Source organism: Dasypus novemcinctus, chromosome X (genome assembly GCF_030445035.2).
Source record: "Dasypus novemcinctus isolate mDasNov1 chromosome X, mDasNov1.1.hap2, whole genome shotgun sequence".
Taxonomy (NCBI): Eukaryota; Metazoa; Chordata; class Mammalia; order Cingulata; family Dasypodidae; genus Dasypus; species Dasypus novemcinctus.
Window position 1 is genome coordinate 79,112,351 of NC_080704.1, and position 26,780 is coordinate 79,139,130.

General features: G+C 40.2%; 1 protein-coding gene across 1 annotated transcript in view; it reads left to right on the forward strand.

The window, feature by feature from the left end:
- TAF1 (TATA-box binding protein associated factor 1) overlaps positions 1 to 23,236 on the forward strand; it is a 118,235-nt gene extending 94,999 nt beyond the window's left edge. Inside the window, 6 exon segments of the mRNA XM_058291459.2 lie at positions 11,886 to 11,953; positions 13,350 to 13,466; positions 16,522 to 16,647; positions 17,802 to 17,958; positions 18,523 to 18,700; positions 21,362 to 23,236. Coding sequence (XP_058147442.1) covers positions 11,886 to 11,953; positions 13,350 to 13,466; positions 16,522 to 16,647; positions 17,802 to 17,958; positions 18,523 to 18,700; positions 21,362 to 21,581 — 866 coding nt within the window. The 3' untranslated portion in view covers positions 21,582 to 23,236.
- Positions 23,237 to 26,780: the final 3,544 nt, after the last annotated feature.

Here is a 26,780-nt window from a genome sequence, read left to right on the forward strand (position 1 = left end):
ATTATTTGCTAAAAAGACTATCCTTTCTCTGTTGAATTGCTTTTGGTTTCATTTACTTTGTCAAAGTCAGTTGAGTGTTCATGTTTTTTGTTACTGGGTACTCTTTTCTATTCCCCTGATCTGTCTGTCTCTCCCTCTGCCACTCACTTGATTATTATAGCTATATAATAAGCCATTGGGTAGGGAGATTCCTACACTTCATTATTTTTCAGATTTGTTTTATATTCTAGATTTTTTGCCTTTGCATATAAATTTTAGAAGAAGCTTGTCTATATGCGAAAATCTTGCTGGGATTTTGTTAGGAGTTGAGTTAAAATTATTAATTGAAATCTTTAGTGATCCTCTTTTCATGTTGGTGCATATAGACCTCTATTATTCTTTTTAATGTATTCCATAGTATGGAAATATCATAATTTGTTATTCCCCTGTTGATGGCCATTTAAAGTATTTTTATAATGCTGATTTACATATAGTTTTTCACTACCATAATATTGTGCATTCATGGGAACATTTCCGTAGGAAATTTTGATAGGTCTTCTGATTTTGTGTCCCAGAAAGACTGTACCTATTTAAAGTCAGCTGAACAGTGAGGAAGAATGCCTATTTCCCTACAGCCTCTCCACCACTGGGTATTACAAATGTTTTAAAAATTTGGCCTAATTTTTTCTGCAAAATTCAAGTATATAACCTAAGTAAAAATTTTTATCATTAAAATTGCATAATTATTTATTAAAAATCAAACTGTGGAATTGTATAAAGTGAAAAAGGAAAATACCCCTGTCCTTCCCTCACCCCTACCCCATTCTCCAGAGTAGCCAGTGGTAGGTTTGGTATGAAGTATTCTGGACCTCTTTCTGGTGTATAGTTTATGCTTTTTCTTTTTGACAAATGAAGTAATTTAAATTGTCTTCTACATTTTTTTTTCACTTGACAATATGTTATGGACAATTTTCATTCACAGAAATATGTGATCTTGTTTAAGTAAAATCTTTTCAAATTTCAGATATGTCATTACAGAACTCAAAAAGCAGAGGAGTTAAAAGAACCTCATTATGAATGTTTCTGGGGGAAAAAAAACATGAATTTCTACTTTGTTTTTTAAAATACTTTGGCTGAAGTAGAGGGACATTACCCAGTGGTAATTATCATTTAACATTTCATTTCTATGGAAATACTGCTTTGTTGTTCAAGAATTCAATTTTTGCTTAAATTTGATAGGAAATATTTACATTATCTGTCTTCTCATATACTCTGTATTGGGCTGGTAGATAGTGATATAGCTTCTGGCATTAAGGTAGCATCTCACTGAAATTCTCATACTCAGAATGCCAGCAGTCTGGCATTAAGGTAGCACACTCACTGAAATTTCATGTAGTAAATGAATATGTACCAGAAGATATTAAGGCCACAACAAAGCCCATTTTTTAAAGAACATAATTTGGAAAAAAATGATTTCTTGTTAAAAGAAGAATAAAGGATATGCAGGCTTTGGGCTCGAGTTCCTGTTATGTATTTTCAGGGCACTTTTTGGTGCCAGAAAAACAAACAAAATCTTACTATGAGGGATATAAATCAACACTAACTTATCCCATATTTATTCTAATGTAAGTTATTGGACAGAGTACAGAAATAAAAATATGGGCACAGGTAGATTTAGTGACTTAAATCTTAAGTGATCCCTGTAAGCTCCACAAAGGCAGGAACCATGTCTGTCTTATATCCCTCATGCTTAGGAAAATGCTTGGCAAATAGTAGACACTCAGTAAATATCAGTTAAATGAATGAATGATCAAAGATAGAGGTGGTATGCCACGAGTGAGTGGAGAATAGTGCCATAGAAGCCAAGGAGTTAGAGAGTTTGAAGGAGGAAGAAGTGAATATCAAATATAACAGCCAGTGTTATATGTAACAGATCTAATAATGTTAAGTCTAAAAAAAAAAAGTTCACGGGATTTGGCAGTTAGGTTTGTCACTGTTGACTTGATGAGAACAATTTCAAAGTTGTTAAATGGAGTGGTGGGTCATTTGGGATAAAAGAAGCATTTTCAGGTTTGGGGGGACTTTTCATCAGATAGGCCTTTAATATAAATCCTACCCTCAGTGAGTAAGATTTATCACCCCAGTTCCCCTCTGGATAGTTTCTAGCTTCTTGAGCTTTCCAGTCCAGATTCTGAGTAAGGTTCTGTTACTCAGGTTTGAGAGACCTTACCTCTTATCTTAGAAACTAAATTGCTTAGTTTGCATTTGTTCCACATTCTACATAATATAAAGAACCTATCTACAGTCTGAAAGATTAAATTCACTTCTCTTTACTTTTTACCTATTTTCCTATCTTGATTTGATAGATATCTAAGCCCTGGGAGGGCCAGAACACCCCATCCCCACCCCCACTCTTTGGGATCTGTGGACTATGCAGAGTTGAATTTATTAATTTTAATTTCTTTAGGAATTAGCTGTATAGATTTTTTTCTTTTAAGACCTGGCACTATTTTTTGTTTGTTTAACTTTCTGCTTTCACTGGGATTGGAACAAATGCATATCTCCTATACTGGTGACTGCCAAGATAATTTTTGCTTGTTTTGGTGAGTACTTGTTTTCCTACAAGGGAGGTTATTTTAGTATTTCTGGAAGGATTCTCAAGGGAAATGTGATCCTAGGAATGATCACAGACCTCCTTCTCTCCTTGGTTAGGAAGGGTTGCTTACCCAATTTGTTTTTCTCTGAAACCTTTCAGATAGCTAGCAGCATTAATTTTTGCTTTGCTTTTTGACCAAGAGCAACAAAGCTTGTAACCTTACTTTCTTCTCCTCACATCACTAAAGAGAGAAATATCCTTGATTTTGGTGAAATATCTACTTCCTACAACTGTCGTTGAAATTACCACTGTTTAAGGACATTTGGATTTTAATTGTATGTGATTCTGTAGGCTATTACCAATCCTTTTTTGGAATGAGGCAAAGTACAAATATCTTTCTTCAATAAGACATTTGCATATGCTTTGGCTATAGTTTAATGAGAGAGAGAAAGCAAAAATACACCCAGGAAACCATTTCTTTTTGTAAGTGGGTAGCATATGCCCAAATTCATGTTGAGCACAGTGATAATTCATTGACGATCTTCTCTTTCATGTTCATTTCTGTCTTATCCTAGAAATTCGTTATAACTTGATTCTAATTATTTATATAAGAACCGTTTAGGGACTACAAAATTGGGATTCACTTTCTACTTCAGCATGTATGTCTGACCCGGTCTGTTTGGTGGTGTGGCCTGAGAGACTTGCCATCCTAGAATTTGCCCTATGTGTAAAAGGCACTTCACTAAGCTTGCCTAAGAAATACTGTGGGACAGCAGTAAAATGGGTGCCTAAGGCAAGGAATTGCTGGCTATAATGCAGTGGGGGGACTATGAGGAAATTATTTTCTAGTAAAGAAAGGACGTTCAGAACCACATAAATGGGAGAATTCCTAGGGCCATACTTGCATGCCCAAGACAAGACACATGCAGAAAACATCAGGGAGGCCCCTATGCTTTGGCCTAGAGCTATTTCCTAATCTCACTGTATGGATAAGCCTTGGAAGAGAGCACTCACACAGTCAATCTGCAAAGACTAGGGAAAGTAGTTTTTCTTTCCTTTTGTTGTTTGTTTATTGTTGTTAGCTCCTAGCATTAAAGAAATTCTCTGTCATAACCCTGACTGGTTACAAGCATCAGAATGCCCAGGTTTCAACAAAAGATTACAAAGCATACAAAGAAACTGGGAGGGATGACCTAGACAAAGGAGAAAATTAAAACTTACAATCAATAAGGAGGACTAGACCAGGGACTTAACAGACAAATTTTTTTTTTTAAAAAGTGGTCCTAAATATGCTTACAGAGTAAAAGGAAAACATGGGCAAGAACTAAAGGAAATCAGGAAAATGATAGATGAACACAAAGAGAATATCAATAGATAGAATTATGAAAAGGAACCAAACAGAGCTGAAGACTACAATAACAGAAATAAAAAATTCCCTAGAGAGGTTCAATAGTAGATCAGAGCTGGCAAAAGAGTCAGGGAACTTGAAGATAAGACCATTGAAATCATCCAGTCTGAGAAGCAGAAGGAAGAATGAAGAAAAGTGAACAGAACCTTGAGGTACTTGTGAAATCATCTAGCATATAATTCATGAATTGTGGGAATCCCAGAAGGAGAAGAAAGAGGGAAAGGGACAGAATATTCAAAGAAATAATGGCTAAAAACTTTCTAAATTTAATGGAAGACATGAATACGCACATCTAAGATGCTCAGTGAACCCTAAACAGAATAAACCCAAATAGATCCACACTGCATCATATTATAATCAGACTGTCCAATGCCAGAGGTAAAGCGTATTCTAAAAGCTACAAGAGAGAAAATGTCATACATAAGGGACCCTCAATAAACTTAAATGCCAACTTCTCATTGGAAACCATGGAGGCAAGGCAGTAGGATGATATTTAAAGTGCTGAGAGCAAGAAATTGCCAACCAAAAATTCTTTATCTGGCAAAACTGTCTTTTAAAAATGGAAGGGGGGGCACTGCACTGAACTGAACCCCTAAGATCTGTGTACTTTATTTTATGTGAATTACACCTTAATAAAAAATGTGTATCAACATTTTTTTTAATCCTCAAAAAAGATCAAGAGAAGAGTTATTACTACCTTTTACCATACAGGTATAATTTTTTTATTTTTTATTTTTTATTCATTTTTTTAAAAAATATTACATTCAAAAAATATGAGGTCCCATTCAACCCAACCGCCCCCACCCCCCACTCCCCCCACAGCAACACTCTCTCCCATCATCATGACACATCCATTGCACCTGGTAAGTACATCTCTGGGCATCGCTGCACCCCATAGTCAATGGTCCACATCATAGCCGACACTCTCCCACGTTCCATCCAGTGGGCCCTAGGGGGATCTACAGTGTCCCGTAGTTGTCCGTGAAGCACCACCCAGGACAACTCCACATCCCGAAAACGCCTCCCCATCTCATCTCTTCCTCCCATTCCCCGCACCCAGCAGCCACCATGGCCACCCTTCCCACACCAATGCCACATTTTCTCTGTGGACATTGGATTGGTTGTGTCCATTGCACATCTATGTCAAGTGGGGGGCTTAGATTCCACATGGATACTGGATGCAATCCTCCTGCTTTCAGTTGTAGGCACTCTAGGCTCCATGGTGTGGTGGTTGACATTCTTCAACTCCATGTTAGCTGAGTGGGGTAAGTCCAATAAATCAGAGTGTAGAAGCTGAAGTCTGTTGAGGCTCAGGGCCTGGCTATCATATTGTCAGTCCAGAGATTCAAATCCCCTAAATATATCTTAAACCCCAGCACCAACTACAATTCCAGTAAAGTAGCATGAAAGTCTTGTGAAAAGAGATCCCATCTGAGTCCAGTTCCATCATGCAGAAACACCAGCTCCAAAGAAGGGCCATCTGACATGGCAGTGAACCTCATCTGCCATGACCATAGAACCCATGGGTCTCTATCCCTCAAAAGAACCAATACCTGGGGTTGTATCTACTTTGTCTCTTAGACTCTGCTCAGGTGTGTATAAGGGCAATCCTTCTGACAACCTCCAGACTCTTTTTTATTTAATTTTTTTTTATTGACTTTGTAATATTACATTAAAAATATATATATGAGGTCCCATTCAACCCCACCCCCCCACCCCACCTCTCCCCCCCCCAGCAACACTCGTTCCCATCATCATGACACATCCATTGCATTTGGTAAGTACATCTTTGGGCACCTCTGCACCTCATGGAGACTCTTTTTTTAGAGACTCGTAGCCATATAAACTCATTTCTCCTTTCCATTTCCTCCTTACATTAGGTCAAACAGCATTTTGAAGTCATGTTATTATATGTAGACAGGGATATTCTGCTGATCCGCATTGAACCTTTAATTCAAGGTCATTTTCTAGTTGCATCTTCAGCTGGTATTTGGTAGTGATCCCTCGGTGCCAGGGAGGCTCATCCCCAGGTGTCATGTCCCACGCTGGGGGGAATACAGGTATAATTTAAAATTAAAGGCTCCTGAACACTGAAAGATGGTCAAACTAAAGTCTTAATAACCTAGTAAGATAGTTGTAATTTTATTTGAACAGGATATTTAATTATTCCTTGGAAGGCCCTTCAAAAGTCCCACAACTATATATATAATTTAGTTAATTACAAAAGAAAAATGTACATATACTTTTGAGTACTTTTATTTATAATAAAAGAATGGAGGGAAACGGACTTTGGCCCAGTGGTTAGGGCGTCCGTCTACCATATGGGAGGTCCGCGGTTCAAACCCCGGGCCTCCTTGACCCGTGTGGAGCTGGCCATGTGCAGCGCTGATGCGCGCAAGGAGTGCCGTGCCACGCAAGGGTGTCCCCCGCGTGGGGGAGCCCCACGCGCAAGGAGTGCGCCCGTGAGGAAAGCCGCCCAGCGTGAAAAGAAAGAGCAGCTTGCCCAGGAATGGCGCCGCCCACACTTCCCGTGCCGCTGACGACAACAGAAGCGGACAAAGAAACAAGACGCAGCAAATAGACACCAAGAACAGACAACCAGGGGAGTGGGGGGAAATTAAATAAATAAATAAATCTTAAAAAAAAAAAAAAAGAATGGAGAGGTTAAGACAGTTCCAGATAAACAAAAGCTGAGGGACTTCGTCATCACTAGACTGGTCCTGTAAGTGATGCTAAAGAGAGTTCTGCAGGTTGAAAGGACAGGACACTAGACAATAGCTTGAAACCTTATAAAGAAATAAGGGTAAAGGCATGCAAATATAAATGTCAGTACTATTGTATTTTTGGTTTGTAACTCCACTTATTCATATAGGAGCTAAAATGCACATGCTTAAATTGTAATGATAAATCAGTGGTTTGGGGTTCATAATGTTAAGCATGTATTTTGTGACAAGAACCATATAAAGGTGGGGGAAATGGAGTAGTACTAGAACATAGTTTGTTTTTACTATTGAAATTATGTTGGTATCTGAGCAAATGAGAGTGTTATAGATTTAAAATGTTAAATTTAAGCCCCATGTAACTACAAAGAAATTATCAGAATATGCAGTCTCATGGAGATAGCAGTTAGAGTACAAGTTGTCAGGAGGAATGGAGAGTTAATACAAAATGGGTGTTTGTTTTCTGTTTGGAGAGATAGGAAGGTTTTAATAATGGACAGTGGTGAGGGTACCGCTTTTAAATTTTAAACTTTTAATCAAAATTTCACTTATGTATCCAACATAAGTGCAGTTTATCAAGCTCAAGAAATTTAACACTAATATAAAGCTTATAGTCTATATTCTAATTTTTTCTTATGTCCCAGTAATGCCTTTTTCCCCCTGGAAATGTCCTTTTGAGCCTTCTCTCCCTTGTTGTATTCCAAAAAAATAAAAAGTTTAAAATTAAAAAGAAAAAAAACGCGTAAGTGTTTGGCATGTCCTAGTGTAATAGAGTTAAATAGCTGAAACCCTTGTAACTTTTGAGAGGATTGACTGTCTAAACAGAAACAAGTAGTAATTAAAACATATAGGCTGCCTGCAAAACATTATGCTAAGGTAAAGAAAGCAGACACAAAAGGTCACATATGTATGATTTCATTTACTTGAAATACTCAGAATACATAAATTCATAGAGGCAGACTAGAGTGGTGGTTGCTAGGTGCTGAGGTCAGGAGGGAATAGGGAGAAACTGTAATGTGTACCAGTTTTTATTTTGGAGTGATGGGAATGTTTTGGAACTAGAGGTGGTGGTTGCACAACTTTGTGAAGGTACTAAATGTCACTGAATTGTTTACTTGAAAATTGTTAATATGTTATGAGAATGTCACTCAATAGATTATTTTTAAAAACACATAGATCTGTATCAGCTGTGTACACAAATATGTATGTATATACTCTAGGGTTATTATTAATGGGTGGTTTTAAGATTTATTTTTTATATCTCTCCCCTTCTGTCCCTGTTCCCCCCCCCCCCCCGTTGTGTTGTCTGCTCTATGTGGCCTTTCGCTGTGTGTTCTTCTGTATCCGCTTGCATTCTTGTCAGCAGCACCAGGACTCTGTCTCATTTTGTTGCATTAGCTCTCTGTGTGTGCGGCACCACTTCTGGGCAGGCTGTGCTTTTTTTTTGCGCGGGGTGGCTCTTCTTGCAGGGGCACACTCCTTGCACATGGGGCTCTCCTACATGGGGGACACCCCTGCATGGCACGGTACTCCTTGCATGGGTCCGCACTGTGTATGGGCCAGCTCACCACATGGGTCAGGAGGTCCTGTGTTTGAACCCTGGGCCTTCCATGTGGTAGACGGACACTTTACCAATTGAGCCAAATCCGCTTCCCAGTGGGTAGTTCTTTATAGTTGTGTATTGCAAAGAAAATAGGGAGGAGGTCCCATCTTCAGAATGGTTTAAACTAACAGAAAACTTTGAAAATTAGAAAACTGGTTTTTCTCTCATTTATAAATGAGGATTTGGATTGCGATACTGAGAGATCGTTTTATGATTAAGCTTCAAAACCGAAGTAGAAGAAGGACTGAATTCCCAGTCCACAGGTTGGGATTCCAGCTATGAGGTGGGTCTCAGTAGAAGAGCCAGTATACTTTAAGAAACTCATATTTTACTGGCTCAGTGAAGAAAGCCTATAAACTGTATGCAGCCATTCTGTTTGCTCTAGCCTCATGTATTACCATCAACACTGAAATAGTATTTTGAGGACTGGCCTACTTGTAGCCTAAGGAAATAAAGACAGAAACCTGATATGCAGTCCTCTTACCACTCACTATTATTGATTGTAAGGCAACTCTGGCTATTTTTATATCTGTCCCAGATATCTTGATAGTTGACTTAGTTTTCTTTCTGATTTGTGTTTGGCACAGGCAGCTTGTGTCAGGACACATCTTTATTTTACGTCTTTTAAAGAACAAATTGCCTGTACTTATGAGAGATTTTATCTGAAAGACATCTTTTTGTTCATATAGTAGCTTTTAGTAATCAGATTAGGTATGGCATGGGAGCTTCACATACACATATGGTATACTTTTTTTTTTTAATTTATTTATTTTCCCACCTTCCTCTCCTCCCACCCTGCTGTTTTGCTGTCTTTGTTGTCTTCTCTTCTCATTTTCTCTTCCCTAGGATTCACCAGCATTCGATCCTGGAGACCTCTGTTGGGGATCTCTGTCAATTGGGCCATCTCAGTTCCTGGTGTCTGCTGCGCTTCACCTTGATTCTCCTCTTGTCTCTCTATCATCATCTTGCGGTGTGATTCACCTGTGTGGGGTACTGGCTTGCCGCATGGGCACTCACATGGGCACTGGCTTGACATGCAAGCACGCTTTCTCTTCTTTTTTACCAGGAGGCCCAGGGATGGAACCCAGGTCCTCCCATGTGGTAGGTGAAGCTCTGTCACTTGAGCCACATCCACTTCCCCACATATGATATACTTTATTCTCCTTTATATCCTGATGAAAACTGTAGATTCAATTCAGGGATCACCTCCTCTGTGAAGCCTTTCCTAATTTCTCTCCACTCTTGCCTCCCAGAATTGGCTAATTTCTCCTCTGTGTCTCTACTTGAGCCCTTTTTGTATTTTTTTAGTTGCATTTCATTGCCCTTATTTGTTAATATGTCTTATCTCACTGTTAGGCTGTAAGCTTCCTGGAGGATATTTCCACTATCTTACTCATTTCTACATATAGTGCCTGGCCCATAGAAGGCATTCAGAAATGTTTTATGAACAAATGAGTGAATGAACAGGTATATTAAAGAATAGTAGAAAGCGTTTAAGGCAGGTATTGAAAACTCAGGTGCTTTCAGGTCTAGGCATAAATATGAATTAAATAGACCAGGGTAGAGACTGGCAACCTGCAGAGCACATGCCTTATCTAAAAGCCCCAGTAGCCTTTCGTGCTTATGAGAATGCTGACTCTGTGTCTTTTAATTTTTAAGAGAAGACAGACACTTTTTTTTTAGTCTTTATTTTTTTTAATGTTACAATAAAAAAATGAGGTCCCCATATGCCCCCCACCCCCTCACCCCACTCCTCCCCCCATAACAACAACTTCCTCCATCATCATGAGACATTCATTGCATTTGGTGAATACATCTCTGAGCACCACTGTACCTCATGGTCAATGGTCCACATCATAGCCCATACTCTCCCACAGTCCACCCAGTGGGCCATGGGAGGACATACACTTTTAATGTAAAATCTCATGCCTGTTTAATGTTGTCAACTTTAAATTAAGACTTTTTAAAAAGCCTTTTTATTAAAGTATAATTTACGGGAAGTGGACTTGGCCCAGTGGATAGGGCATCCGTCTACCACATGGGAGGTCTGTGGTTCAAACCCTGGGCCTCCTTAACCCATGTGGAGCTGGCCCACACGCAGTGCTGATGCTCACAAGGAGTGCCATGCCACGCAGGGGTGTCCCTGCATAGGGGAGCCCCACGCGCAGGGAGTGCATCCCCGTGAGGAGAGCCGCCCAGCGTGAAAGAAAGTGCAGCCTGCCCAGGAATGGCACCACACACACGGAGAGTTGACACAGCAAGATGATGCAACAAAAAGAAACACAGATTCCCGTGCCACTGACAACAACAGAAGTGGACAAAAAGAACACGCAGCAAATGGACACAGAGAACAGACAGCTGGGGCGGGGGTGGGGAGGGAAGGGGAGAGAAATAAATAAAAAATCTTTAAAAAAAATAGTATAATTTACATACAGAAAAGTGTCTGTCATGGGGGTACAGCTCAATCGGTTTTCATAAACTGGGCTGATTTTTTATGTGGGCCAAACAAAACTGGATTAACTTGTAAGCCACTTGTGACAAAGGGTCATATAATGAACAGTATCATTTAGTTAGGGATCACCTTATGGCTGAAAGTGTCTTAAAGATAAACATCAGGCATATACAATGTGTGGACCTTGTTTGGATTCTGATTCATAGAAATCTAATGTTAAACATCTTTGAGAGAAGCGGATGTGGCTCAAGTGATTGAGCTCCCACCTACCGCATGGGAGGTCCCTGGTTTGGTTCCCAGTGCCTCCTAAAAAAGACAGTGAGCTGGTGTGATGGGAAGGTGTGGCAAGCTGATAAAACAAGATGATGCAACAAGAGACACAAGAAGAAAAACATAATGAGAGAGGTAACAAAGCAGGGAGCAGAGGTTCCCAGTGCCTCCTAAAGAAGACAAGCAAGACAGCAAGCCAACGCGACAGGCAGGCACAGCAAACTGAGGCAACAGGAGACACAAGAAGAAAAACATAATGAGACAACAAGCAGGGAACAGGTGACTCAAGCAATTAGGTGCTTCCCTCCCACATCGGAGGTCCTGGGTTCAGTTCCCAGTGCCTTCTAAAGAAACAAGACAACAGACACAGCAAGGGCCAACAACAAGGGGGTGGGGAGAAATAAATATATCTTCTAAAAAACTTAATGAAATAGTTAAGGAAATTTCAATATTGTCTAGATATTTGGTGATCATAAGGAATTACTGTTAATTATTTTAGATGTGATATGAAAGTCCTTAGAGACACATACGCAACAATTTATGAATGAAATGGTATGATACTGGAATTTGCTTCAAAATAATTTGGGGGAAGTGTGGAAAGTAGATAGTAAGCAAAACAAGATTCTTCATGTGTGGATAATCATCAAAACTGGGTAATTAGTACTTGTGGGTTCATTATATTATCCTATTTTTGTATATGTTTGACATTTTCTATCTTCAAAAGTAAAGCCAAGAGTACAGTTATAGTTTAAGCCTGATTTGGGTCTGGGATAATGGGGTACACTGCTGGTAACAAAATGTTAACTTCTGCAACTGGAGTCTGCAAAAATAGTGGGATTTTCTTTTCTCTTTTATAGGGCCTGAGAGTCAGTATACTAAGACTGCTCAGGAGATTGTGAACGTCTGTTACCAGACACTGACTGAGGTAGGTGGTAAAGAGTAGGTCCCCTTGACATCTAGCTTTCTGAAGTCCTTTTGTTCCTTTGGGTGAGGAGGCCTTCCCTGACTATCTTATTTTAAAATGTAACAGCAACGCCCCTGACCCTCACCCTGTACCACCCCCTATTTCCTTCTCTGCTTTATTTTTCTAACTGAATGTTTTTAACATACTATCTACTTGCTTTTTTTTTAATTATCATCTGTATTCTGCAACTAGAATATAATCTTGTGTTAGTCAGCCAAAAGAGTGCTGATGCAAAGTACCAGAAATTTGTTGGCTTTTATAAAGGGTATTTGGGATAAAAGCTTACAATTACAAGGCCCTACAGAGTCCAATTCAAAGTTACCTCTGTTGCCACATGTTGAAGCAAGATGGTGGATGATGTCCAAGAAGGATCAGCCTTCCTTTTCCCTCTTAAGGCTCCATGGGTCCAGCTTCTTCCAATCTCAGCTGTAGGCTGGCATAAGGGTCATCTCTTTCTCTGAGGATCATTTCTTTCCAGGCTCAGCTGCTCTGTTCTCTTCACAAGGTCAGCTGTAGTCTATCAGGTGAAGGGCTCATCTCTCTTCCCAGGGCCTCTGCCATGTCTGTGGAGCTGTCTCTTCCTTTGTGTTTGTTCTCTGTGTACCTACTTTTGTGTTCTTGATTGACCGTCTGTTTATGTAGCCCACCAAGGGGGCGGGACTCAACCCTGCATGCCCTAATGACGTGGTCGAATCAAAGCCCTAATAATGTTCATTTAATCAAGTAATTGTAAAGCCTTTGGATTTTTTTTAAGATTTGTGTATTTATTTCTCTCCCCTTCCCCCCCTGCCCCAGTTGTCTGTTCTCTGTGTCTATTTGCTGCATCTTCTTCTTTGTCCGCTTCTGTTATTGTCAGCGGCATGGGAATCTGTGTTTCTTTTTGTTGCATCATCTTGTTGTGTCAGCTCTGTGTGGGCGGCGCCATTCTTAGGCAGGGTACACTTTATTTCGCACTGGGTGGCTCTCCTTATGGGGGGCACTCCTTGCACATGGGGCTCCCCTACGCGGAGGACACCCCTGCGTGGCAGGGCACTCCTTGCACGCATCAGCGCTGTACATGGGCCAGCTCCACACGGGTCAAAGAGGCCCAGGGTTTGAACCGCGGACCTCCCATGTGGTAGACGGACACCCTAACCACTGGGCCAAGTTCGCTTCCCAAGCCTTTGGATTTTACACAAAGGGTACATACCCAGAGAAACAGACCAGTTTACAAACATAATGTTTCTTTTTGGAATTAATAAATAATATCTAACTGCCACAAATCTCCATGAAGATAGGGATTTTTTTTGTTTTACTACTTTTGTATCCCCAGTGCCTAAAACACATGTTGAACAAATTCATTACTTTTATTTCTCAGTATGATGAACATTTAACTCAACTTGAGAAGGATATTTGTACAGCTAAAGAAGCGGCTTTGGAGGAAGCAGAATTAGAAAGCCTCGACCCAATGACCCCAGGGCCTTACACACCTCAGGTGAGTCCGATGACTAGGAACCTCTCTTATAGTTTGTTGATTTGGGGAATGGGAAGCATGTTAACATCTATTTACTGAGATACCGTTCTTCTCTGTCCTCTTCATATGCCTTTCGTGTGCTTTCTTGTCTTCTCAAAGGCTAAGGTGAGTGAGGGCCGTGGGTCTTGGTGGCCTTATTGAATCTAAGAGACGGCTGTGGGATGAATGAGAGGGGTGGGGCCTTAGTTTAGGTAGTATTTGGGAATACCAGTTTACTGACTTCTTTGGCCAGAGGTATCCTCTGAGTCTTGTCCTTGAATCGGGGCTCTAGGAAATCTCTAGAGTATAAACTTCTCAGTTTCAAACATGAGCCACATTGTTCCTGTTCCCTGTACACTCCTGATTAATCATTCCCTCAAAGGTATCACAGTGTGCCTCAGATACCACCTTTTTCCTGGATTGTCTTCCTCTCCTAGTTAATGAAGACAGGTAATATTCTTAAATTTACTAAGACTTGGGGAGCAAGATGAATAAGAAATTTTTAGCCTTTCTGGTCTGACTCAATCCCTGATTTATATTTCCTCCACACTCTTAGAGGGATGGCCTATTTGAAGAATAGGATTTAGCAGAATATAACTAATGCTTGGTTTCTGTGTAGGAGGCACTATGGTAGAGTGGAAAGTGTATGAACTTTGGCATAAAACCGGTCTGGGTTTGTGTCTTAGCCTTGCTACTGTGTCTGGCTTTGTGATCTTGGGAAGTTAAATTAACTACTCCAAATCAGTTTCTTTTTCTCTAAAATATACTTTTCAAGATTGTTGTAAACATTAAGCAAGTTAAGGTGCTTGGCATATAATTGTGAGTTTCCTTCTCTGTATGAAAGTTGTCTATAAAGTTCTCAGAGGCCCTTTCAAATTTAACAACATTTTAATGCTAAATTTTCCCAGTTCTCACAGGAAAAAATTTTTTCTCATTCTACCAGGTTTCATTCTGAACTGATAATGCAACATATGATCTCTGTTGGATTGTTGCTGTCTCTATATCTCATTCATGCACTGTCTTTATCTATCTCTCTTTTACTCTTTCTTTCACCCCAAAACCTAGATTACTGAGGAGCCAGATACAAAGAACCCTCAGATACTTCTTCCAGGCCCAGAACAAGAAAGGCTCTTGGAGCATGTGGGCATATTGGGTCAAGGGGGCTTGGGTGAGTGATGTTGCCCAGGAATGCCCTATTTGCTAATAGGCCCACAGATTCCACAAAGCCCTTTCTGGTAAGTTCAAGCCTGGATATTAGCCATCATTCCCCAGGAGAGTCTAGCCACTGAGTGACACATGGTTGGCTCTAGTCTAGGACAGTCTAAGCCTAGTCCTTTGGTGAGTCAAAGCCTTGGACCCCAAAGTTACCTTCTTCCTTTCTTCTCTGCCTCTCCCACCCTATGTCATGGCTGAGGAGAACCTTGCAACTGTTCTCCCTGTTGAATAGTACTTATTGTTTGGTGCAGTTAAAGGGTTTCCTGTGTAGAGTAATGTATAAATAGTTCTGCTTTGTTATATCAGTTTCTTCTCTCATCATTTCCTTCACTCACACAACAAGCACAACTTGTTGTCTCTTAACCTGAGGAAGATGCATATTACTCATTACTCAAACCCAAATGTAATGTTAAAGAGTATTCTCATTGTGACAGTTTAACCTGTCATAACACAGTTCTGGTTGTATAGAAACATGATGTTAATCATACCTTACTTCCAGCTTCTAAATGGCAGTAGTCAGTCACGTATTTTCATTCAATTATTCCCACCTAGCCTGCATTGTATCCATCATACATAGAGCTTAGTATTTCATCAGAAATTGCTCACATTGCAGTCTCCTACACAGCCTTTCCACACTACACTTAAAGATTTTGCAGAAGTGTCATGTCTCAATTTTTCTCTCTTCTCTTCCACAACTGGTTTGTCTGTTAGGTAATAATTTGATTTCTGTTTTTCTTCTCTTTTCCCAGAACTCTTTTCTTAAATCAGTCTTGCTTGCTTGCTTGTTTCCTTTAAAAAAAAAAAAAAAGTAAAATATGTAAGTTTTTTTGGGGAACCAACCACTGTGAACATTTTGGTGTGTTTCTTTCATATCTGTGGTGTATATATATGTTTGTATTATAAACTTGTTAAAATGAAACTGGTAAACATGATTTTGTCTCCTGTTCTTGTCACTTTACATTTTATCATTTCATTAGTCTTAAAAAACATGATTTTTTAATAGCTGCATCGTATTTCTCCCCTCAGCCTGACTTTTTAAAAAACTCTTTCCTACTTCTTTATCCTGTTCTTTATCAGTTCCTCTTACCCTCCATTTGCTAATTCCCTGTTCTCTTCAGGGGAGGGAAGAGAAAAGGGATTTACAATTTATTGAGGTTCCAGGCATGATATTGGGTAAGGAGTTTACACATCTATCTTAACTTTTCACAACAACACTATGAGGCAGACATGCTTTACAATTGAAGAAACCAAGGCTTAGACAAATTAAGTAATTTATTGTAAGTTACTCGGCTAGCAAGTGGTGGAGCTAGGACTGAAACCCAGGGAAGATTACTCCAAAGCCCATAGTTTTTCACCACACCATTTTGCCTCATAGTATCCTCTGATGAGCTCATAGTTATCAAACCATTCCATTTTCTTATCAGAATTGAAATTTCTTTATGCTGTTTTCTTCTTAGATCTCTCTAAATCAGTCAGAATAGCCCTGGTCTTGAAGTCCAGGGCATAAAAACAGTAAGACAAGGCTTAGATAGAACTAGGATATTGACCAGAAAGGCTGTTAAGATATAGAATTGTCCCATATCTTTGATTCTTTTCTGTTTCAGGCTTCTGATCATATACATCAGATGCCTCTCTGCTAGAATAGACAACATTTGTAACATTCCCCAAAATCTGTCCTTAAAGTTGTGCCAGGCTGTATTTTCTCTTTAATTGGATTGCTCTGCATGACCTTTTTCTGCAGTGAATGCTCTAATGGGGATTTCTCTGCATTTCTTACTCCTTTCTCTAAACAGAAGCTAAGTTGTATTTTTTTGTGCCACAGCCTCCTGATTTGTATGATACCAACACATCCCTCAGTATGTCTCGAGATGCCTCTGTATTTCAAGATGAGAGCAATATGTCTGTCCTGGATATTCCCACTACCACTCCTGAAAAGCAGGTAACACAGGTAGGATATTCTTTTTCTCTTTGTGAGATTGGTAGTATGTCTGGGGGGTGGCGAGTGGGAACAGTAGTTGTTAGTGGTATATGACATGTCAAGGATAATTGGGCCTCTTGGCTCTGGGAATGAAGGCTTAGAAATGTGATATCAGGTTGGGATGATGGTAGGTCACATGATTAGCATTGTCTTCTGTCTGTCTCCATAGGCAGAGTTAGGCACAGTAGAATTTCAGGAAAGGCACAAGGATGAAAAGTGTTTGAGGCATCAGAGCAACTTACCAGGTGGCTAGAAAGACCAGCTGCATTCAGAGGCAGAATTCAAAAAAATTGGCCTGTTAACTTTACTGTATGTATATTGTAGTCTAAATTACATTACAAATAGTTGACCTGTTTTCGAAGTGTAAGAAGATACTCCTGATCCAAAGCCAGAAATCCTATCACCTGTTCTTAGTCAGGGTTCCTCTGGAGAGTACAAAACCCAGGAGGGTTTTTCTATCCCAAAGAGTCCAACACAAGCAAAGGAAAGTTTGTGTTAGAAAGGAAGTCTCCATGTAATGATATAGTAAGAGTAGATCAAGGACCTGTCCTGTTCTTTGGGATTTTTACCCTACTCTAGATTTCCAAAGAATTAATGGGGGAAAAATGCACATGCCTTGAGCTATGTAAACAGCCCCCACTAGCAGTGGGATTGGCTGTGATGTCAGGGAGGAGTATCAGTCCTGGGTGAGAGCCCTTGGTTAACTCCTCCTACAGGCATGTCCCTCAACGATGATGCTATTTGTGTTCCTTACTCAGATGCGCCAGGGCCGAGGTAGGCTGGGCGAGGAAGACTCTGATGTAGATATTGAAGGGTATGATGATGAGGAGGAGGATGGGAAACCTAAGACTCCAGCCCCAGTGAGTATGCTTATAGAAAGCTTATGGTTACATTATACTCTTATATGATAGGAGCCCCAACAGAAGAGGGCAGGCCAAATCCCAAGATGATATCAAAGGGTCTCCATAGTGAGTCCCAGTCTGACTTTAATAACTTCGAACCAGTTAAGTCTGTTCACCAAAATTACTTAACAACATGTAAGGCAGCAAAGGGGACTGGTGGTAGTTTTTGGTCTTTTACTTGGTCAATTCATGGGACTTTGACCCCCAATTCATCTCATTCAGGAAGGTGAAGATGGAGATGGTGATCTTGCAGATGAAGAGGAAGGAACTGTGCAACAACCTCAAGCCAGTGTCCTGTATGAGGATTTGCTTATGTCTGAAGGAGAGGATGATGAAGAAGATGCTGGAAGTGATGAAGAAGGAGATAATCCCTTCTCTGGTGTGTCTGGCTCCTTTGCTTCTCTTCCTGTATAGCTCTTCATAGCACCCTCAGGACTGGATAGGAAGCTCTGCTGTTAGCAGATGCTGTGTGTTTTTATTGAATTCCCATTAATAAGCCTCAGGGTACTGAATACTCACTCAAAGGATGAGTGTATTCATTAACCTCAATGGAACTGAACTAATGCAGCACAGGAGGTACAGAAAACAGGAAGAGAAAAGGCAATGCCTAAGTAGTTTGATTTGAATACTTTCTAAAGATAAGAAAGAAGTATGACGTGGCAACAGGGAAAGAAAAACGAAGAAAAACAATCCAGCTTTTGGGTGTTCTGTGGATTAATGGCAACAGAAGGAGGTGATAGGAGGGAAAAAAAAATGGTTATTTGGATCCAGTTTCCAAAGTACAGATCTTGCCATGTTGACTGTAGGCACTTACAAGCTTCTGAGGTGAGGCGTACAGACAAGATGCCTACATCGATGTGTGGAAGTGACTGGTTTTGGAAGACCAAAGATGTTAATCCTATGAAGCTTCTCTCTTGATAACTCAGGTTGTCTCTCTTCACAGCTATCCAGCTGAGTGAAAGTGGAAGTGACTCTGATGTGGGATCTGGTGGGATACGACCCAAACAGCCTCGTATGCTTCAGGAGAACACCAGGATGGGCATGGAAAATGAAGAAAGCATGATGTCCTTTGAGGGAGACGGTGGGGAGGCTTCCCATGGTTTGGAGGATAGCAACATCAGGTAATCGGCAGCAACATGCTACAGGGCTGTGGCATCACTGCCCAGCAATGATGTCACAGGGCCCAGCATCAGATTGCTTTCATCCATCAAACATTTCCTGAGTATCTTCTAGGGCCAGGCACTGTGCTAGGCCCTGGGCATACACAGAGGAGCAAGACATACCCTGCCTTTGAGGAGCTCACAGTCTAGAAATCTAAGAGAGACTGACCCAAACAAATCATTACAAATAAAATGTGTTAAGTGCTGTAGCATAAGGAAGTACAAAGTGCCAAGGCACTGCTGAGGAGGGAGTGTCTCACTCTGCTTGGAGTAATCAGGGGAAGTTTTACAGATGAGGGACTACTTGAACTGGACTTTAAAGGGTGAATAGGAGTCTACTAAGCAGATATGGTGGCAGCAAGGGGGGAGATCTTCATAGTTAGAACAGTGTATTCAGTGGCACAGAAATATAACACAAAGAATGTTCCAGAACAAAAGGAAGTTGTTGGAAATTGAAGCTCCAGAATAGCAAGGGATTGTATTGTGGAGGACCTTAAATGACATGTTAAGACATTTAGATTTTATCCTGTGGGTAATGGAAAAGGAAGTAACGTCAGATTTGTGTATTAAATAACTCTTAGGGCAATGTGGGACAGACGATGAGAATATAAACTGGGATCCGTCAGGAGCAGGGGAAAGGAAGCAACTTAGGAGCTATTTAATAGGTAAATCAGATTTAAGAGATAAAGGGATCAGATGAATAACAAATATATTGAGATAAAGAGGAAGCACAGGTATTGTATTTTGTGGAAAAGGAGGAAGAAAATGAATTTTGGCTTTAGACATGTGGGATGTAAGATGCATATAGTACAGCTAGCCAGAGGTATCTAGCAAACAACTAGAGTCTTTTAATTTGTTCATTCAGCAAATACTTACCACAAGTACAAAACAGCTAAAATGTAGTCCCTTCTTTCAAGGAATTCAGTCTAGTGGGAGACCTAAAACAAAACAGGTAAGCAGGTAATCACAATGTTATGTCATCAGTAGTGTGATAGGCAGCCTCAGGATTTTTCTGGACTTGGGTAGTAGGAGGAAAGGAGCTGGCTAGAGAAGGAAACCGAGCTGAATACAAATAGGAATTAGCTAGATGAAGAGGAAAGCTAAGAGCATTCCAGAGAGCTGGACATACATGTGAAAACACAGGCATGAAACACTAGAGAAAGCAAGCAGCTTGGTATGGCTGGAGGTTTTGATCAGTCCATATAAGAGTATAATAAGAAAGAGATGATTTTTAAAAGGTGAATAAGGACCAAATCATAAAGGCCCAAAAGTTTGGGGCAGCCATTAAATGAGAGTAGTATGATCAGATTTATATTTTTAAAAGTTTGCTCTGTGCCCTTCTCCCCCCAAAAATGGGCAAAAGACATGAACTAACAGTTGGCGAAAGAAATGCAAATGGCCTATAAATATATGAAAAATAACTTCCCTGATAAAGAAATGTGATAAAATATAACTTTTAATCTATCAGATTGGCAAAGATTTAAAATGAATGCTCAGAGTTGGAAAGGGTGTGAGGAAAAAAGGATATTCTGAAACTGCTGGTGGTAATCCAAATTGATAAAATGGAGTTGGGTGCAAGAGAAGTAAAGCAGTTTATCATTGTAAATCAAAAACTTTAAAATGTGCATCCCTTTTGGACCCAGAATTCCATGTCTAGGAAATTATTCTGTGGGGATAATAAAATACCTTGATCAAGATGTTTGTACAAGAATGTTTATCACAGCATTGTTTCTAATAGTGGAAAATTGGAGACAGCTTAAATGTCCTAGTTAGAGACTGTTAAATAAATCATGTTACAGCTACGCAGTGGAATGCAGCTATTGAAATGATGCTATAGATGTATGTTATATCATTAGTGAAAAAAAGCAGATTCCTAAAGAATATGTAGAATATTCCAGTTTTGTAAATTAAAAAAATGTTTAAGCATATAAGTACATAGAAAAAAAAATTGGAAGGTCTTATACCAAAAGATTATCTCTGGGTCGTGGGGTTATTGGTGTTTTTTTCTTTTTTTCTGGTGTGTATGTTCTAGTTTTATACCAGTGAACGTGCATTACTTGTGTGATTTTTTTAAAGTAAAATTTTAAGTAAAATTAAGAATAAACAAACAAACAAAAAATAAAGAGCACTCTGGCAGAAGTATGAAGAATGAATTGGAGGAGAGCAAGACTGGAGGCCTGAAGACTTATTTCATTCATGCAGGCTGGAGATAGCAATGGACTGAGCCAAGGCAGTCAGAATAGTGGTGGAAAAGAAAGGATATATTGAAGAGGTAGAATCTTCAGGACTGTTGACTATAACTGGATACGTAAGGGAATGAGGCTATAAGTGGTAGGTGAAACCATGAGGCAGTCAGCATTTATGGTCATGTAAGTTGGCAGTTTGTGTTGTTCAGGTGTAGGTGAACTTCATTCATTCAGGTTCTTTTGTAAATGAAGTTGGCAAGTTGATGTTTTTGAACAGGATCTTTTTTTTCTCAGGGATCTGTAGAACAGTCCAGAACCAGTCATTTTAGTGTCCAGGGGAGGTGAAATGGGCTGATTCCTTGGTGACACTGAGAATGGGACTGGTCAGCTAGAGGATGGTGCCCGAGCTTGAGAGATGACATGTTTCTCTTCTCAGTTATGGGAGCTATGAGGAGCCTGATCCCAAGTCGAACACCCAAGACACAAGCTTCAGCAGCATCGGTGGGTATGAGGTATCAGAGGAGGAAGAAGAGGAGGAGGAAGAGCAGCGCTCTGGGCCGAGCGTACTAAGCCAGGTCCACCTGTCAGAGGACGAGGAGGACAGTGAGGATTTCCACTCCATTGCTGGGGACAGTGACTTGGACTCTGATGAATGAGGCTTCCTTTGGGCCTCCTTGGTCAGCCTTCCCTGTTCTCCAGCCTAGGTGGTTTACCTTTCCCCAATTTGTTGATATATGTACAGTGTCTAATCCATAAATCACCATATTAACTTAATAACCTTAGCTTTTTTTAAAAAAATAATGAGTAAATGCTAATAAATCACCTCTCCTAATTTCCCTGGGGCAGTGCCACCCTTTGATTTAACGCAAAGCAACCCCTCCTCCCTCCCCCCCCCACCAATATCAAAAAAAGAGAGAGCTCTTTTCCAGTGCCCTCTTTTCACTCCATTTATTGCTCTTGGAATAATTTTTCCATGGAGGAGGAGGAGATATGATGACAGGACTAATAACTTCTTATGTCCTCTTGATGTATTAGAAATTTTCCAAGCATGGTTATCATATCAGTTTTCTAATTTGAAGGTAGAACAGGTGACAGCTCCCCTGCTGGGACAGAGAATTGGGTTCTGGTGGATGCTGTGCCACACTTAAAAACAAATCTCTCAGACAAACTACTAGTTATTATTTATTTGATTATATAATGCCTTGTTCCTAAATGGATTTGAGGCAGATGATTAAATGCAGAAATAATATGTTGCCATGTAAATGTGTTTTGTCTGTGCCCCCACCCCTCCAGCGGAAATAGTAGGGAAATGGTAAGTTTCTTAGGGCAAAACTGTGTCTTCTGTTTCTTTTCATGCTTGGGATATGGTTCTGTGCATGGTAGGTACTCATTAAGTGTTTCTAGAATCATAAAATCCTCAACAGATATGTTATGGAGCATCTGCTCCATACAAGCACTCTATCAGATCCTTGGGATGCAAAAGTAAATAAGACACATCCCTTTTACTCAAAGAGTTCGTAATCAAGTTGGGGGAGGGGAAGGTAGAATTTTAAACATGTTAATAAATCATTATAGTACTATGAGATAAGTGCAATTAAGAAGCTAGATATAAAGTATAGGGGAAAATAGGAGTGTGATCATGTCTGAAAAATCAAGGAAGTCTCCCTAGAGGTAATTTATAAGCTAATTGTAGAAGAATTAGTAGAAGTTTGCCGGATGGAAAAGTCTAGGCAGAGTGTAATATGAAGTGAAGAGGTCAAAGTCTAGAAATGACAGAGTGTGTTCCTAGTTTGTTTGTTTGTTTGTTTGTACCTGCCTTGTTCCATAAAGGATTTAAGGTGGTTTATGTTCCAGTCCTTTAATGTTGGAGTGGCTGGCTAGAAAGGAGATTGAAAGATGGCCAGGAAGCACATCATCAAGAGCTTTGCATTTGATGCTAATGAGTGAATTTTATATTATGGGAAATGAGCTAGAGGAGTGATATAATCAGATTTGTTTTAGAAATTTTTTGTATATTGAATGAAGAAAGAAATTGAAGAATTATATGTACAGCGTGATCCCATTTTTGTAAAAGTTAAAACCATGTGTGTATATTTACTTGTGTTTATCTGTACTTGTATATGTAAAGGAAAAGGTCTCAAAGGATATATACTAAATCATTTGCAATGATAACTTCTGGGGAATGAGATTGGAGGGGAGGGGGTGATATGGTTGTATGTTTACTAGGTGTGGGCTATTGTACTTTTATTTCTGTATTGTTTGAATTTTTTTACAAGTATGTATTATTTTTATAATAAAAAAAATAATTCCAGCAGCAGTGTGGAGAATGGATTGGAGGGGAGCAAATCTAGTTCAAGTAAGGGGGAGTGGCACCTGCACTTGGTCTGTGATATTGGGATGGCAATGGGGATGGGAGGAGGGGGATGGATTTGAGAAATCTTTAGGAAGTAGAATCACCAGAACTTGAAGACCAGTTGACATTTGGGGATGGAGAAGGAGGAATGGAAGGTGACTTCCAGAATTTTGGTTTGGGTGATTGGGTGGTTATATGGTATTTATTTGTTCAATATTTACCAAGCCAGCTGTCTTAAACTAATATTGTAGTAGCATGTATACAACAACATAACGTTTCTGATTTTAACTACTTTCAGGTGTACAATTCAGTGGTGTTAATTATATTCATTGTGTTGTGCTACCATCACCACCATCCATTACCAAAACTTCCATCATCTCACACAGAAACTCTGTATCCATTGAATAATAACTCATTTTCCACCCTTACTTCCCCTACTCCTGGTATCCTATAATAATCTTTCTTTCTCTGAATTTCCAAGCCATATATATTTATCATGCAGTCTGCTAGAGGCTGATACACAAGTAAGATGTAGTTTCTGATTTCAGGGAACTTACAGTCTATAATGAGAGATAGACATGTAGTTAGATAAGTCTAATAAAAGTGGTCATTGCAATAAATACTTATTTACAAGGTCAGCGGTGTGAGACAAAGTAGTTATCTCTGCTTGTGGAATAAAAATGAAAAGTTTCATAGAAGAAACGCTTGTGATAGACCACAAAGAGTGAGGAGGAATTTACCAGACATTCACAGGGAAGTGAAGTGGGAGGAGGGAGAGGATTCTTGGCAGAGGGAACCGAATGCTTAGAGGCATGAAACAACATAGTCTGTTCATGGAACTACAGGTAGTTCTGGAGGGCTGGAATACTGGGAACCCAAGTAGTTACAGTTACAAGCTCAGGATCAAATGTTCATTTCAGGGAGATCACTCTGGCAGAGTGTGAGAATGGATGGACTGGATAGGGTTGAATGCCTGAAGGCAGAGAAATGGTGCCAGATGAGAGATGATGAAGGCCTAAACTCGACTGAGGCTTTGGCAGTAGGGATAGAATGAGGTTATATCTTGGTGACTAATTGGATAATGAAGAATAAGAGAGAGTAGGACCTAGGTTTCTGACTTAGGCCACAGGTAACTGGTGATGCCATTCACGAGACAGGTTGAGGGTGAAAGGTAGGAGAAAGAGTTCTCTTTGAAGCATGTAGTTTGGAGTATGATAGGTTTAAAGCTCAGGATTTGTACAGCTTTGTGAGTAGGTGAGATCACCCAGAAAGCCTGCATGGAGACAGAAGAGCCTGGAGAACAGAATCCTGGTGGAGACCAGTATCTAGGGGGTGGGCAGAAATAGAAGGAAAACCTGAAGAGTGATATTTCTGAAAGCAAGGAAGGAGTTTTAAGAAAAAAAATTATACCACAGAAAGGTAAAGTAAAATGAGGCCTGAGAGAGCCTTTAGGTCTGGCAATCTGGTGACCTTAGCTAGCAAAAGCAGTTGCAGCAGAGTAGTGGAATTGGAACCCAGCCAGCAGCAAGTTGAGGAACAGATAGGAGGTGAGGATGTGATGAAAGCAATCATAGACAACTCTTTCAAGAAGCTAGTCCATGAGGAATCAAAGAGGGAGAGTCTTAAGAAAGAAATTACAAGAAGGTGAACCACCACACCAGGGAGCCAGGAGTGCCTACGACTGCAAGCAGAATTGCATCCAGCATCCACATGGAATCTAAGCCCCCTCTCGATATAGAGGTAGAGTGGACATAACCATCCCAGGGTCCACAAGATGGAGGAATAGAGTATGGATTAGAGTGGATTTACTGATATTCTACTATGGAACTATTATGATTAGTAATGGAAGAAATTGTAGCATTGATGTGGAGAAAGTGGCCATGGTAGTTGCTGAAGGTAGGGAGAGGGAAGAAGAGATATGATGTGGGGGCATTTTCAGGACTTGGAGTTGTCCTGGGTGGTACTGCAGGGACAGATGCTGGACACTGTGTGTCCTGCCATGGCCCACTGGGTGGACTGGGGGAGAGTAAACTACAATGTAAACCACTGTCCATCTCATGCAGCAGTGCTCCAAAATGTATTCACCAAATGCAATCAGTGTGCCACCATGATGAAAGAGGTTGTTGTGGTGAGGGGGGTGGGGGGTATTTGGAGACCTCATATTTTTTTAATGTAACATTAAAAAAAAAGTTACATAAGCATGCTTATATAGGCTGAGGGGGAAGAAGGTAATGGAGAAGGGGTTAAAAAGAGCAAGATGATAATTGTTGGGAAGACATCTCTGAAAACAGGAAGGGATATTAGCTAGTATAAGTAATGCAATTTACCTTAAGGATAAGAGACCTCTTCCTCTGAGATAGAGACAATGATGGATGTGTGATGGATGTGATGGATGAGTGTGTAGGTAAGGGAGATAGGAAGTTGGAGGAGTTAGCACTTCGTAACTTAAGTTGGCTCGGTGAAATAGGTTTAAGACCATCCTTGTGAAAAAGTGAAAATGGGGTGGGGGCTTGAAAGTGTTCAACTACTAAGGGGGATAATGAAAAACTGGAAAGCAGCTAAAGTGCTCATTAGTAGAAGGGAAGTTGAATTTATGGTACATAAATTTTAACAGTATACAGCTGTTAAAAAGAATGAGGTAATTATTGCTTAATGGGTACAAAGTTTCTGTTTTAGATGATGAAAAAGTTGTGGTAATGGTAAAAATGGTTAAAATGGAAAATTTTATGGTATATCTATATACATATATATATGTTACAACTTTAAAAAGTAAATTAAAAAGAATGAAGTAAATCTACATGTGCTTATGTGGAAAGATATTCTTGAAAAAAGTCAGAATAATACATAGGGTTTGATTTAATTTGTTTGGAGAACAAAACAGATATAAATCCATATTTGTATATTCACAGAAGACTTTGCAAGTTGCACTTCAAACCATTAACACCTCCAGGAGTGAGATGGACTGTGATGGGGCAGGGCTTGTTCTTTCATTTTAAGTCCTTCAGTTTATATTTAACTATTTTTTTTAAAAAGTCACTGAGGGGCGGCGGACTTGGCCCAGTGGTTAGGGCATCCGTCTACCACATGGGAGGTCCGCGGTTCAAGCCCCGGGCCTCCTTGACCTGTGTGGAGCTGGCCCACGTGCACTGCTGATGCGTGCAAGGAGTGCCGTGCCACGCAGGGGTGTCCCCGCGTAGGGGAACCCCACGCACAAGGAGTACACCCCGTAAGGAGAGCCGCCCACCGCCAAAGAAAGTGCAGCCTGCCAAAGAATGGCGCCGCCCACATGGAGAAATGACACAACAAGATGACTGAGCAAAAACAAACACAGATTCCCGTGCTGCTGACAACAGAAGCGGACAAAGAAGACGCAGTAAATAGACACAGAGAACAGACAACCAGTTTGGGGGGGAGGGGGAAGGGGAGAGAAAAAATAAATCTTAAAAAAAAAAAAGTCACTGAGGGAAATGGGAACTGGAGCTAACTAGGGATCCATAAAAGA